The 15,350-nt window shown below is 65.1% G+C and overlaps 1 protein-coding gene across 3 annotated transcripts in view; it reads left to right on the top strand.

The window, feature by feature from the left end:
• Positions 1-15,350, top strand: part of GRIK1 (glutamate ionotropic receptor kainate type subunit 1) — a 171,114-nt gene that overhangs the window by 121,789 nt on the left and 33,975 nt on the right. For all 3 annotated transcript variants that reach the window (XM_036017398.1, XM_028503948.2, XM_028503949.2), the window contains 3 exons: positions 6,722-6,829; positions 12,860-12,973; positions 14,542-14,745. In XM_036017398.1, the coding sequence (XP_035873291.1) occupies positions 6,722-6,829; positions 12,860-12,973; positions 14,542-14,745 (426 nt within the window). The remainder of the gene's footprint in view (positions 1-6,721; positions 6,830-12,859; positions 12,974-14,541; positions 14,746-15,350) is intronic.

Below are 15,350 nucleotides of genomic sequence, written 5' to 3'. Positions count from 1 at the left end.
CCACACCTCACCCCGGTGCCCTGTCCCCACGGCCTGCACACCCCTGGGTCTCCAAGTGTTCTTGCCCACTTGGTGGGTGTGCAAATTCAGAGGCCAGTTTATTACGGTCTGACAAACCGGTCACCCCCCGAGCCAGCACCGAGGAAAACAGTCCAGGAAAAGGAGCCAGGCCAGCGGCACAGGTCCCGAGATAAACCGTCAGGGACTGTTTACCCGGGGCACGTGGCACGGATACGGTTAACATCGGCAGATGCTGGAAATAAATACATCAAGTCAGCAGGTGCAGAGTTGGAAATCAAATATTGGGAAGGAAAGCTACTATATTTTTAAATCATGCAGTGATCCACGCAAGCTGTTACTGCGAGATAATGGGTCACAAACAACACTCACACACACAACAGTTAAAATAATCACATATTGGGCAGATGGGAATGGGGTCAGTGCACCATCTCGGGTCCCGGAACAGCTGACCTCCGAGGAGGTTCTGTGGTCCGAAGGTTGTGAAGTTTCTCCTCTCTCCCTCGGCTCAACGCTTGTTTGCACCCGTCCCCGTGTGGACTCCGGGTCTGTGCTGAAACGGCTTTTCTGGGGGTGACGGGCAGACCGCGCTGCTGCTGCGGTGGGGGGTGGGGCGCGCCCTCCGGGGACGGGGCGAGGCTGCGCAGGGCCCGGCGGCTGCGTCCCCACGGCAGCTGCGGAACGGCCGCTCCGGTTGGAACCAAGGGAGACGCGGGTGACCTGTACCTGCTGACTGCCCCACGCGGGAGGCAGCGCAGCGCGAGGACGGAGTTGAGACGCACGCCCTCCGCCCTCGGCCTTCTTCCCCCGGCACCACCTCCCCCACACGCTCTCCCCTCCCCTCCGGGTCTGTCCGCCAGCCCCTCCAGGACCCGGCGCCAGCAGAGCGGAAGTTCGCAGGACGCGGGAGCGGCCGCACTTGTGGGGCTGGGGGGGGGGGGGGCGCCGTGAGTGCCGGCAGGGCCCCTCCCCTGGGCACGCTCAGGACGCCCTAGCCCGAGAGGCCTGAGAAGCCTTCCGGCCGCGGAGAGAGCTCCCCTTAGAGCTGGACGGAGGGACGAGAGCTGGTTTGGGGCGCAGATGGGCCACGTCTGACCGCTCCCCGATCCCACGCCCTCAGTGTGCGGCCTCGGGAAGGGCGGACGTGCGGGTGGTGCGGCCAGCTGGCCCCCGAGTCTCGGGAGGAGAGGAGAGGGCACTGGACAACAACCTGGGCACCGACAGCTGTTTCCCCTCGTGTGAACCTGGGGCCCCGGGTCTCGCTCGCCGGTGTCCCCCCGCCCTCCTCACCACTTTGGAGAGCCCCCTGCTCACCCTCGCCTTCCACAAACACGACCTGTCAGATCCGAAGACCGGCGGACACTCTCAGCGACCAGGGAACGTCAGCCGGAGAAGAGGCAGCCAACCCAGACAGTTACCGTGAAACACAACCGTCACGTCTGAGTTCACAGGTGACGTGTGTGACGCAAACACTTCAGGTGATACAGTTCTCCTGCGGCCCGAGAGCTGACAAGTGGGCCCTGCACGGACAGAGACCGTGTCCTCCTCTCTCGACGTGCTGGCGTTCCGAAACCCAGCCTCTGGGAATGAGCTTTTTCTTATTGTTATATTTTATTAATAAGCCAGAGAACCTGATTTGTTATATGTACACTCTTTTATTTCTTTAAAAAATGTTTTATGGCCCTGGCTGGCGTAGCTCAGTGGATGGAGCGTGGGCTGCAAACCAAAGCAATCGCAGGTTCGATTCCCAGTCAGGGTACATGCCTGGGTTGCAGGCCACGGCCCCCAGCAACCGCACATTGATGTTTCTCTCTCTGTCTTTCTCCCTCCCTTCCCTCTCTAGGAATAAATAAATAAAATCTTAAAAAACAAAGAAAAAAAAACTAAAAAGAAACAGAAACAGCCCTGTCTGTGGACGTGCTAGGAATTGATTCCAGGTCCCAGAAGAAGACCTCAGTGGTCGTCACTGGGACCCCCGGTAGTGACGGCAACCGGGACCTTTGGGGGAATCCGTTCCCTCAGGGCGAGCCCCCTTCACATGGACCCCGCAGACCCCCTTTGCCCGCAGCGCCCTCCCAGGTCCCCGGGGCGTCAGCTTCCTGGGGCGAGCCTGCAGACGGCAGCCACTGCCCCCAAGACAGGCCATGAGGTCTTTTCCACATTTCCCTTTATTTTCAGGTTTTCTTGTTTCCCTAACACACGACCCAGTCATTTAAAAATGAGTTCTCACTTGCTTGAATCCTCCAAGGAGCTAATTTTGGGGTGCGCCGCGAACCCTCTGCTCGTAACGTCCTCACACAACAGTGCCGTTTCTCAGACATCGCCAGAGAAGCCGCAGAAACTGCTGGGGTTTTTTTAAGATTTTATTTGTTCATTTTTAGAGAGGGAAGGGAGGGAGAGAGAGAGGGAGAGAGAAACATCAATGTGCGGTTGCTGGGGGTCATGGCCTGCAACCCAGGCATGTGCCCTGACTGGGAATCGAACCTGCGGCACTTTGGTTCGCAGCCCGTGCTCCACCCACTGAGCTACGCCAGCCAGGGTGAAACTGCTGTTCCTAAAAGGCTGTGTCTTCCAGAAAAGCTCCTTCCCTCTCCTCTCCGAAGTGACATCTGTCTTCCCGCGGGAAGCAGTTCAGAGCCCGCAGCCCCCCCACTGGGGAGCACCGAGTCGGGAGATGCAGGGCTGGACACGCTCCTGTATTCAGGTCCCCGCGGGAGAAGCGAGCGCAGGCAACCGCTCTGACTACATGAAGCTGAAAGCTGAGTGTCACAGGAGCCTAGAGTTAATGTAAGTGCTAGCTACTTACTCTTCCTTGATGCTAAAAATATATATATGTTTTATTTGGATAATAAATATCTCGAAAAAGAGCACAGAAATGAGACGTGAGCGAAAATGTTTGTTGTTTCCTTTCTGTCCCCCGTCTGCCAGCCGTGTGCCGGGCTCACTGCCGCTCGGGGGTCTCGGGGAGGGGTCTGCATAGGGCGGGGACGGCAGCTGCCTCCCACGACAGGGACGGGGGTCTCTCGTCCTGGTGTTCCGTGGCAGGCTGCATCCTCGTGCCCCGTGCAGACACCCCCACGAGGGCGGGCACACGGGGACGACGACCGTCCGTGTGGCTGCGTGTCATCGTCTGAACCAGCTGTGCTGCCCCTTGTCCCAGGAAACAGGGCCGCGGCTCCTCGCCACCCTCCCCGGGAACGCCTCCTGGTCTGCCTGCCCCAGCCAGCACTGCGTCGGCGGTGCACGCCTACCAACAATTGGTTTGCAAAAGAAGAAAAAGAACCATCCGGAAACGGTCCTGTCGGGGGGAAGCAGGAGGGTGCGGCAATGGTGGGGCGGGGAAATCTGGCCTGGGAGGCAGAAGGTGCTGGAGTTCAGTGAAGATCCAGGAGGGAATCTCTGCAGACGTTTCGGGCAAAGGTGGAGGCGTTAGAGCAGAAGAAAAAAAAAGAGCTTTTTTGCCACTTGGGTGAGCAGGGAGGAAAAGCAGGAGAAAGTGGGAATTGTGCCGCCCCGGTGAGTGGAACGCTCAACTGAAGGATAAAGCCCACGAGACCATGTCTCGGAGACACAAGACACACCTGGTGGACGCGAGACTGGGCTTCAGAGCCGGCGGTGAGGCCCGGCCACGAGCTCCGTGTTGCGTGGAGGGGAGTGCCGCCCGGCCTGCGTGTGCGCAGGGAGCCTGGCAGCGCTGCACCAGGGTCGGGCTGACTCCCAGCGCCACCCCCAGGAAGAGGCAGCCCTCGGGAAAAGCCTGCAGAAAATCCTGCGGAACTTAATGAGGATGACCGCCTCCCTCCAGGCAGACCGGGAGGCCGGTGCGGGAGCATCTTTAGGGGCCTGAAGGAGGCGGGAAACTGACTCTGTCCAGGCCCCAGCACCGTGGACATGTCCACTGGGCCCAGGCCTCCGACAGGCCATGCCCACCCTCAGGCCGGGGCCGGAACCCCGAAGCAGCGGGTGACCAACTCTCGCTTCTCCATCAACCCGCAGAGAAGCCTGGGCCTGCGACGTAAGAAGTGACGGAGCACAAGGCGCCGGCCTGGAGACGTTGGGGATGGCATGCCGGGTCCATGAACACCTGCCAGGCGCTCCCTCCCTGCGTCTGGCGGATTGGGGGCTCTTTGTCCCAGTGCAGAGAGCGTGGTCGCCTGCGTTCTGGCCAGGGAAGCCACCGCGGGGATCGGTGGCCGTCGAAAACGCCGTGTGTTCCTGAGGCGGGGTCGGCGTTTGGCATTGGGTCCAGGGCCCCTCCGCTCACACCGACATTTCAGGTGGGAGCACAGGCCGCTCCCGCCCAGCTGCCCGTCCTGGCCGTCGCTGGCGCTAAGGTCCAGCTTCGTCAGGGACAGCCCCTGTTTCTGTGACCATGTCCTTTCTGCCCAAACAGCGGTCAGGAAGCAAGGGTGGGAGCAGGACAGTAAGCGGACACCTCAGCACACTCTTCACGAAGACCCTCTGGGGTGGCCGTCCCCTCGAGAGTCTCTGTCCGCCTGGCTGGGAACGGCTTCCTCTCGTGTTTCAGGGCCGGGTGCACGCCGTCGGAGCCGGGAGACACAGCCAAGGTGCTGGCGCCGAGCTCGCTCACCAGCTCAGAGACGTGTCCACACACTTCACCCCGGAGAACTGCCTCAGAGCCGCCGGCCTACGGTCTTGCCCTGCTCAGGGCCGTCCTCCCGAGTTCAGCTAACACCGTCCTGTCCCTGTAAAGCTTCCCACGGCACCAAAGACACTCCCGTGGCTCCCAGACGTCCACAGGGCGACACTCAGGCAGACGGGCCAGGCTGCTCACACCCTCAGGAACGGGCGTCCGCTCGCCTCCTGAGCACGGCCTGCGTCCCTTCCCTCGCACCGAGGACCCGCGGTGCACACGGCTCGTCCCATGTCCCCCACTGTCCCTCGGGCTGTGGATCCCGGCTGTGCCGGCTTCCCGTCCTCCGAGCTCCCCCGAGTGCCGCCCTGCAGGACTCTCTGGCTCTCTCCTGTGTCCCTGCAGTGGGGACACGAACTTCCTCTCCGTGTGGCTTCCTTCCACGGCCGCGTGCAGGTCCCATCCTCACCGTGATGTGCTCATGCCCACGGGGCTGCGAAGAGCGAGGTGCCACCTTCCCAGGCGGCTGGGATGACAAGTCATATGTGGGGGCAATGAGTCTCATGTTGATTTGTGAAATAAAGTACGGATGCCCCGGCTGGAGTGGCTCAGTGGATGGGGTGCTGGCCTGCGAACCACAGGGTCGCCGGTTCGATTCCCAATCAGGGCACACGCCTGGGTTGCAGGCCGGGTCCCCAGTGGGGGGCAAGTGAGAGGCAAGCACACACTGATGTTTCTCTCCCTCTCTCTCCCCCTCCCTTCCCTGCTCTATAAAAATAAACAAATGAAATATAAAACAAATAAAGCACAGGAGCATCCAGAACAGATGACCCGCGTGAGTCCTGACAGGCGGGGCACAGAAAGCTCAAGGCCGACGTAAAGACATTATTTAGTGTCACAGACTTCCCATGTGCTCAGAGTTAAGTGCCCTCTGACGCTCACAAAAGCCCTGCAGGGAGCGAACACTGAAATCCGAGAGAGCCCAGGTGAGCCAGGGGCAGGCGGGTCGCGTGCCCGACATCACGCACCTGACACGTGTCCCACGGCTTCGGTCAAGTCGGGAGGGAAGAGGAGCCGCCGAGGGCACGCAGAGGCCGGGCTCCCCTCTGCCCTCACCTGTGAGTCGGCCGAACGAGATGAGCTTCCCACGCTCCAGGGCCTCCTCCAGGGGCCCTGTTTCTCCGTGAACGAGACCAAAGGTGCCGGTGTGGGCGCTGTGACGGCGGGCTGTGCGACTTCAGCTCCTCAGACACCGTCGGCTCGTGGGGCAGACCCATGGCGGCCCCACCCGCATCCGCAAACCTGTCCCCGCGTCCTCACGCGGCCAAAGGCCTCTGCTCAGAGGGCTCGGTGAGGGGCTTTGGGACGAGACAGGAGTCTTCCTGGGGACCCGCCCTGACTCTGTCCCCGGAGGATGAGCCAGGAGAGGAGGTGGGGGCTGGAGTGGCGCAGCCACCCGGCGAGGACAGCTCTGGCAGCAGGAAAGGCAGAGGGTGTGGCTCCCTGAGCCCCGCAGGGGGCCCGGCCGCTGGCGCTGGGGGTTGCCCAGTGGCACTGACTCGGGGCTTCTGCTCCGGCCTCCAAAGTGCAGACCAAATTCCTGTGGTCGGAAGCCACCGGTTTATGGCCGTTTGCTACAGCAGCCACAGGAAATTAACATAATGGCCCAGTGACGCTGGAAAGCGCCCTAAAAATTGAGCGGCATCACGGAATCACAGTCGTTCCACAGAGAAAGACAGAAGGCGCTTTCCGGGGGGAGCTCCTGGAAAGGGCTTCGGAGGGGCCATGGTCCGCGGGAGGCTGGGACCGCCCAGGCTCCGCGTGGTCCCCGGGGAGACTGCAGGGACAGCGCGGACCGTGGGACACGCGGCCCTCCGGGACCGCGACTGTCCCAGAGCCGCCTGAGGTCAGGCCGGTGCAGCCGCCGAAATAAGCGCGCGCTGCTCACACAGCGCAGAGGGGCCTCTGGCGTTCCTGCGCGGAGCAGGCCTGCCGCGCCCGCCCACTGGGGCGCAGCCAAGTGACGGGAGGCGGCGGGGGAGGTGAGAAAGCAGGCGGGGTGGCCTGGGACGGGGACCCGCGCACTAACGGCCCGCCCCCTCCTCACAGGCTCGGTGGGACGGCCTGACCGGGCGCATCGCCTTCAACAGAACCGACGGCTCGAGGAAGGACTTCGACCTGGACGTCATCAGCCTCAAGGAGGAGGGGACGGCCAAGGTGAGCCCCTCCGTGGCGCGCACCAGAGGCGCACCGCCCCCGCACGTCCACGGCGGGGGAGGGGGGGGGAGAACCGGCCCCGGGCGTGCGGGCTGACACCGGCATTTGGCGCCCTCCCGCGGGCTGCGAGTCTGCCCTTTAAAAACTTACAGAAAAAAACACTCGAGGCCTCTGAATAATCACGTGAACATCGGAATTCCGTACTCTGACATTTCCCCTTTCTGCCGCAGTGCACAGGAAGCTCTGCGCAGTGTAAGAGGGTGTCTGGGAACAGCGACCTCACCGAAGCATTCGGGCTGACTTTGGAAACGACATGAATTTCCCCGTTTCCGCTTTGCCGACTGCCGGCTGGGGCACAGCCAGGGGGTTCAGCAGATTGACAGCCGCTGTGCCGCTGCCGGGATGTGTGCGGGGCACGGTTTGCAGGCTGAGGGCGCACACTGCCCACCCAGGGCTGCGGTTTCAGAATTGCTCCGCCCCTCCCCCTCCCTCCCTCTCCCCCTCTCTCCCCCTCCCCTCCCCCCCACCCCAGACCCCATGCTCCACAGCAGCCTCCCGGCCCCACGTGGGGTGCGGGCTGGAGGGCACAGGGAGCACCTGCTGGGGACCGAGTGCCCTGAGAGTTCGGGCACCCGCTCCTCTGTGCGCGCCTCTTTCCCGCGTCTCCGCGTCTCCTAAGGTCCGGAACGGAAGGGGGAGGAGGGCCGTGAAGGACACGCCGTGTGTGGGCTCCAGCGGGCGACGGAGCGGATGAGCCTCTGCCGTGTCTCCACGGCCCATGGCACCCTGCGTGGCGCGCGCACTCCCCTGGGGTTTGCTCCCAGCCAAGGCAGAATCAAACTGGAGGAAAGGGTTCTCTCCATCTGTCCCTCGCCACCGCCGCCTCGTTTGCAACACTGTTTCTTCTTCCGGAGACGGGGCTGCATCTGGGGGAGGCTGATTGGGCCTCCAGGCGGTGGGGCCGCCCGCCCCCTGCTCTGCCCCAAGGGAGGGGACGCCCCCCGGCCAGGACGCAGCGCCTCCGGTCGCAGGGAAAGCCCATTTCCCCCCTCTCTACCACGGAGAAGCCCATGACCAAAGGATGAGGCATCAAGCGTGCGTCCGGCGGGGGAACAGTGTACACGCGTGCGGTGTGCCGTGTGTCTGCCCGGTGACCAGGGTGAACGCTGTGGCCGGGTCTCCGTGGGGAGCGACGAGGCCCTTGAGCGCTCCAGCCCAGCTGTGCGTCCCACACGGACGGGAGGCCAGGCGCTCGGCGCGCGGAAGGAGACGTGGAAGCCAGCCAGCGCGCCGCCGGGCGGGAGGAGCGCGTGTGGGGCCGAGCGCTTGGCTGTCTCCGCTGCCCTCGCGCCGGCCCCGGTGGGGCGCCCCCCAGCGGCGGGTGGGGGTGAGACGCCGAGCCCTCACCCTGACACCCCGTGGGCTCCGTGTTCCACTTTAACCAAGTGCCGTTTTTATTCTCCCGGTGGAAACCAAGGTCGCTGGTGAGGCATGGAAACACTTCCCCAAACTGTGCGAGAGGCGGCTTGTCCCCCGAAACAGTCGGCGGGGAGTCTGGGGTGGGGGTGGGGCGGCCGAGGAAACACCCGCCCCCCCGCGGGCCGCCAGGCCTGCAGCTGCACTCCGGGTGCAGGGCAGAGGCGGGTGCTACCCGAGGGGGGACCGGCTGGCCGCACGCCGGGTCCGGGGAACAGAGAACAGGCCTTCGAGGGATTCGGTGTTTCCCCCGAGATTATCTGTTTCCCCCGGGGCAGGGTCCGTCTCTGTCAGGGCGGAGAGCAGTGACTGCGGCAGAAGCTCGGACTCTGGTCCACTGGTCTGCTTGCACCCGTCTCAGACCACTCGCCTGCCTCCCGCAGGGGCAGGGCACAACCCCCCACTCGATGCACCGGGCCCAGTGGGCTGAGGCCAGGGGACTGGGACCCCCCCGAACGGGGGCCGGGCTCGGACACCCGCCCCTGAGCTGCTCGGACCTCGTCCGGACAGAGGACAGAACCGTGGGGGACTCTGCAGGGCAGTGAGAGGCGCCTGGGCGCCGTGGCACCCACTCTCCTGCCGGCGGGCCCCTGGGGTCGCGGGGTCGGGGAGTGTGCACGGGTTCACCGCGTGAGCAGACGCTGGGCACGGGAAAAGGTCCGGGACACACGGACACGCCCCTGCACGCCCTCCCGCTCCCAGACGACCGGCTACAGTATCTGTGGGTCTCCTGACGGGCTTAAACCACGCCAGGCTGTCCGGCTCCGACGGCTGTGTCGGGCTCTCAGCCACCTTCCGACTCGTCGCTCGGACCACAGACAGTGCGAACCGCGTCTGCCGCCGTCAGAAAGCCCGAGGCCCGCGGGTCCTGCTCCAGGAGAGAAGCTGAAGTGTCCTCCTCTCGCGAGCTTGAAGGAGACCGGGGTTGGTGCCCTTGCTCTGGCCGTTGGCGGATCAGGCCCCGGGGAGCTGGGTGACGGCTACCTGCCCTGTGCGAGCCTTCCGTGGAAGGCGGCCCCTCTCCTCGCCGCCCGAGCCTGGACGAGCCGCCCGGCACCCAGGAAGAAGCACGTTGCGCTAGCCGGGGGAGATGCAGGCACGGGCCTCTGCTCGTCTCTGAGCTGCAGAGCCAGCCCACCGCCCAGCCCCCACCCTCAGTGCCCCCGCCTGCTTCCCACCGACCCTGCACCGTGCCGCCTCAGCCCCCTGTGACGGGGGCCGGCACCCGGGGCTGTTCGGGCCCCCAGGCACAGCCTCTCCCAGCAGGGCCCCCAGAGAGAAGAGTCCCCACACGATGGCCCTTGTCCGTTCACTGAACAGGACAGTCCACCGAAGCTCCTCCCAGAGGGGAGACGCTTCCCAGAGACACGTGTCCAAGGCCCGTGAACAGGACCCAGAGGCCAACTGTCCAGGCATCTGGTAGCTGCAGCCTCCCCACCCCCCTCCCAACACACCTGGACCGCAGGACCTGCCTCCCCAGAAGGAGACGTCCGACTGTGACATGTCCGTTCACCCCGGTTCCCTGGGAGAGAGAGTTACGTGCCTCGGCTGAGCACGTGCACACACACACACGCTCTGTTGACGGAAGACCGAGCGCAGGAGACTGCGGTCACTCACGCTGCCTGTGCGCTGCCCACGCCCCGGGGACAGCCCGCCCCCGGCCAGACCCTCATGGTCTAGACGTGAGGGAACCCCGGTCACACAGACGGCAGGAAAAACACCCCTTTTCCTCATCCTGTGGAGGAAGCCCGTCCTGAGTGGGGCCCGGGCCAGGGAGTGGGATGCAGACACGGGGGGGGGGGGGGGGGCGCGGGCGGGGTCTGCCCTCCGGCCTCGGCGAGGCTGCGGGCGGACGTGGGGGCCGCTGTGACACTGTGTGTGCGCCTGCCCGAGGCTGCCAGCTCCAGTCCCAGAGGCGAGCGGCCCTGGGGGGGTGTTCCCCGTCGCCACTGTGAAGGGGTGAGGGGTCAGTGCAGTTCCCTCGAACACACGCTGGGCGTCAGGAAGAAGAAGCAAGAGAACGCCCTCCCCTCCCTTGCTCCGTGACCTGGCTGCGGCCGGGTCACGTCTCCACCTTCCTGTCAACGCTCAGCGAACACTTAGGCCCCGTCCCCCCAGCGCCTGAGTCAAGGCTCGATCAGAAGAAGGGCCAGGACCCGTGTGCGCGCCCGTTCTACTGAGCTGGAAGCAGCCGCTCCCGACACCCACAGCAGGGCCGGGGGGAACCCGTGGGCCCCGGGGCTGTCGGGCCTGAGGTCCGAGTCCCAGAAGGGGGAGTCCCCACCTGCAGAGACCACAGGGCTTCCCACCGGGCAGTCCCCCCTCCCAGCTCGACCCCAGTGACCTCTGCACCGGCGGGACCCCGCACTTTCCGAGCCAAAGCTGCCTGCAGCCCCCGCCCACCTGCACGGCCTCCACCTCCCCCCACGGCCCCTTGCTGGGGAGGGCAGGGAACCGGGAACTGAGACCCTGGTCGGCCGAAGCGTCCCCTCCGCTTCCTGCACGGCGGTTCCGGCGGCAGGTAGTCTGCACTCAGAACGGTTTTGTCAGGCTGTACTGCGACAGCTGTCTGGTCAGCGTGCATTTAAAAAACATCGAACTGGGTGGCCTTTCGTGCAGCCACTTCAATGTCGAGGCTGGAAGAAGATACAGGACATTGTTGGTGTGTTACACCTGGTTGTGTCAGGAGAGGTGAAGACGCAGCTCCAACGCCAAGGAGGAGCCACGCAGTGCACGGGGAAGGTGCTGGACGGACCAGACACGTCAGAGGTGGTCTGCGAAGTTTCTCAGCACCGCTGGCGTGCTTGCCAAACCCACTCTGCCATGGGCTGTCTCGCCCGAGGGAAGATGCTGAGCAGCCCCCGGCCTCGGCCCCCTGGAGGCCGACAGCAGGAGGGGGCCAGCACTCTCAAAGTGCCCAGATCAACAGAGCCGTTGGTGAACGTGAAAATGTGTCTCCAAGTTTATGGGGGAAGTGTGACGGACTCTTTGGCCGCCCCAGCAGCTCGCCCGCTGTGCCAGGGCGGGCGTCCCGGAAGGCTCCGCAGGGAGCCTGCTGTCCCGTCTGTCCAGCCGGTGAACCCCCAGCCGCTGCGTTCAGGCAGGAAACCGAAGTCCAGAACCAGGAGAGGGAAGAGGAGGCCCAAGGTTCCCATGGGTGCTGGTTTATTGAACCGTCAGGGCTAGTCACCCCCCCCAGGGTCCCGCTGCTGGCAGACCGCCACGCCAGGGCCTGGACTTGTACCAGGGTCCCTGGGAGCCCCCTGTCCCCCGCCAGCCAGGTGTGCCCCCGCTGCCAGGGCAGGCTTCGGACCAGGGCAGGCGCGCCCTGCCCGCCCCAGAGCTGGCCCCTGCTCTTCACGTCTCCTCCGTGTTACCTGCTTCTAAACTTAAGGAAAACGCATCCACGTCTTTCCACAACAGGACGAGCTCGGGGACACTGCCCAGCGGCCTCGGGCCGTCCTCCATGACATGTCTGTGTGGCTCCGAGCACCTGCCGGCACCTGCCCTGCACCGCTCCTCCCGGGCAGGGGGCCCAGCTCAGGGAGCCCCGAGGTGTCATCCTGCCCGAGGTCCCCGGCCGGCGGACGGCCCGGCTAGGAGCCCGTCCTGTCCGGGCTCACGGGCCGGCAGGAAGGGCCGACAGGAGCTGCGGGCCAGCCACTCCGCCCGGAGGCCTGACTCTGCCCCCCCCCAGGGCCGAGCACGTCGGCGCCCGCCCGTGAGCCTCGCCACCCAGCGGACACGGCGCCCGGAGGGCACTGTGGTCACTCTCTCCTGAAGGAGCCTGTGCTTCCCTGGCTGCCCGTCGCCGGGGGTGGCTGCGCGGTGCCAAGATCAGTGAGCAGTGACCCTGAGTGCCCTCACGGAGGGACGGAGTCCACGGTCCAGTGGACGGACAAGACAGGAGGTGCACGGGATTCGCAGGAGAGGCCCGGAGCGGAGGGACACACGGCCCCCCCCCCAGCGGCCGGAGGCCCCTCCTGCCAGCACTGGCTCCTCTGCGGAGCAGCCGGGGCCCAGCCTGCGCGCGGCCAGCCTCTCGTCCACCTGCCGTTCCTCTTCAGGCGCCCCTCCCCCCACCACCCCCGCCCCCTCCCGGGACCCCCCTGCAGGGCCCTGCCGGCCCCACCTGGGCGCTGCGAGCTTCCTATCCATGGGCCGCAAGCACTGCGAGGGCGCGTTTCCGCCCGTTGCGCCCACTGCCTCCGCCCCCGATGCCGAGCGCAGTGCCGGCCGTGAGGGGCGATCGCCACGTGCATGTGGGAAGAAAATCCGATGCTGGTGGGGAGAAAAGAATCCTTCACTTAAAAGTAATATGTTTAATAACTCACAACAAAGCGATCCCCCAGGCTCCACCCCAGCAGCCCCCTGTGCCATCTGCACGCTCAGCAGCTCCTCGTTTCGTTTCCGCCCTGAGCAGCTCGCGCCGTGGCGCCCCGGGGTCCTGGCCCCAGACTCTGAGCGCCCGGCCCCTCCCCCGGGTGAGGGGCGGCTCCTCGGAGCGGGCGCCGCCCTGCAGCCCGCGGCCTCTGACCCCTGTGCTCCGCGCAGATCGGGGTGTGGAACTCCAACCGCGGGCTCAACATGACGGACGGCCGCAGGGACGGGCCCCACAGCGTCACCGACCCGCTGGCCAACAGGACGCTCATCGTCACCACCATCCTGGTAAGCCGGCCGCGCGGAACCCCGGGCGTGTGGTCGGGAGTGCCCGCACCCGCACCCCCGCGGAGACCTCGAGGGCTCCTGAGCCATCTGTGCGCGCGGACGGTCCGCCGGAGAAGGTCGAGCGCTGTCCCGACACGGGAGGCGCCTGCGTGCGTGCGCGCCCCTGAAACCCCACAGGTCCCGCCCCTCCGCCCCCCCTCCACCCCCACCTCCCCGCGGGCTCCAACCCCCAGGCGCTCAGAGAGAGGCTCGGAGGGTGGGGCAGAGAGAGGCGGAGGGGGACTCCTTCCCCTGCTCCCACCCGCCGGGTCAGACATGTCCCAACCTTGGCCCCTGTCCCTGCGGGTGCCCAGCTTCCGCGCAGCTGTCTGGGCGCCGGGAGCCGCTTGCCGCCGTCACCCCCGCCCCAGTGGTGCCGCTTCCCGGTACGGCCGATCCCCGGCCTCTGGTGTCACCGCCGCCGCTCCTCGGTAAACAGCCCCGTGCTCAACCACCCTTCCGACGCCCCGGTTAGGGGGCCTCCCGCTTCCCGGGGGAGCCCCGACTGCACACCTGGCCGGCTGCTGTGCGCGCTCAGGGACCCCCGCGGCCATGCCTGAAACCCCCGCAGTCCCCGACGTCCCCGCCTTGGGCCGCTCGGCCCCTCGCGTCAGGCCAGTTTGTTTCGGAAACTGCCAGCCCCTGCCCCTGCCTGGTTCGCCCACAGGAAAGCTGTCTGTCCCGACTGTCCTGGGGAAACCCCGTTTCCCCCGTCTGTCCGTTCGAGGCAGACCCGAACGGGTCACAGATGCCTGAGGAGAATGCATAGTGAACGAGAGGAAGTAAGAGGGCCTGCCAGTGGTGTGGCAACTGATAGAATTGTATAAAATAAGACAAACTTCACTCAGATGAGAAGTAAGGTTATATCATACATGGTAATAAGAAAGGGCCCATCAGTCATGAAATGGAAGATTTATCGTTCAGGCACACGAGCAAAGAATTGTCAGCTGCGAGATTTCGGGTGCACTCAATTAATAAAATGAAGCTGGCGATAAAACAACATGGAAATGGCCCTTGGATAAGGCACCCGGCAGGAAACCAACCAGAAAGAGGCAGATGAGAAAGCAAAGAGTGAGTGTGAGATGAGACTTAGCTGAGAGGTGAGGAAGTGAGAATGTTCCACAGTTCTTCAAACCCCTACTGCTGGTTTAGATTGACTTTTTATTAGCAGGTGAGGCTCTCTCAGACAGAGCTGGGCGGGAGGGCGGGTCACGCAGAGCAGCCTGGGTGTGGGAACAGCTGTGGCCAGACAGACGTCCAGACACCTGTCTCCCGCCCCCGGGCCAGCCCGAGTCTCTGGCACCCCGTTTGCTCAGGTGTCAGCAAGGAGGGAGGAGAGAGGGAAATGCCATGTGCAGCCTCCCGCGTGCCAGAGCGTGGGGGTGGCGGGCCCAGCGGCGGCGGGAAGGGGGGGGCCCGACTCCAGCGCCCACTGTCCGCGCGTCACCGCTCCCGGCTGCGTGCGGCCGGTGCTGGCGGAGTGACCCTGCCTCCACCCCGCGGGCGCCCCCGGGGTCCGTCTGGCGCAGGAGGAGCCCTACGTGATGTTCCGGAAGTCGGACACGCCCCTGCACGGGAACGACCGCTTCGAAGGGTACTGCCTGGACCTGCTGAAGGAGCTGTCCCGCATCCTGGGCTTCCTCTACGACATCAAGCTCGTCCCCGACGGCAAATACGGGGCCCAGGACGACCGGGGAGAGTGGAACGGGATGGTCAAGGAGCTCATAGACCACGTGAGCAGGCGGGCCGCCCCTGCGGGTGGGCGCGGGGCCGGAGAGGGGCGCGCTGGGCAGTGGAAGGTGAGGGGGATGCGGTGGCGTCAGAGTCGGAAGAAACGCCTGGGCTCCTCTGGGTCGTGGCGTCGGCTTCAAGGGGGGAGGAGGAGCAGCCTGGAATGGCGTCTGCTCACTCAGGGGGGCCGGCGAGGACAGAGACAGAAGATAAGCAGGTGGGGGCCGTCCTTCCCAGGGGGACAACGTCCAGCGACTCCGGGCCACAGAAAGGACCCCCGAGTCTGCGGCTCAGGGCAGGGTCGTCCGTCCCCACCTCTCTCAGGTGCTCTCGTAGGAGAGTCCGTTCTGCCGCTTTCTCATTCCCTTCGTCCCAGGATGTTTGCACATCTGGGTCTGTCTGTCTGCCTGCATTCCGTTCCTCTGGGTTCTGTCCCCTACAGACACACATTCGTAAACACAACCACGTGAACCAGCCTTTGTTCCGCCAGAGGCGTTCTCACGGGGGCTGCTCGCCTGGGAAGCATGGAGCTGAGGCGAAGGCTCAGGAGGAGCCAGGGTCAGGCGAGGGTCAGGCCAGGCTCGTGCCGGGAAGCCAGGCGGACACC

Source organism: Phyllostomus discolor, chromosome 2, assembly GCF_004126475.2.
Source record: "Phyllostomus discolor isolate MPI-MPIP mPhyDis1 chromosome 2, mPhyDis1.pri.v3, whole genome shotgun sequence".
In the NCBI taxonomy this organism is placed as follows: domain Eukaryota; kingdom Metazoa; phylum Chordata; class Mammalia; order Chiroptera; family Phyllostomidae; genus Phyllostomus; species Phyllostomus discolor.
Note: the sequence above shows the minus strand (reverse complement) of the source record. Positions and strands in the feature narration are given on the sequence as shown.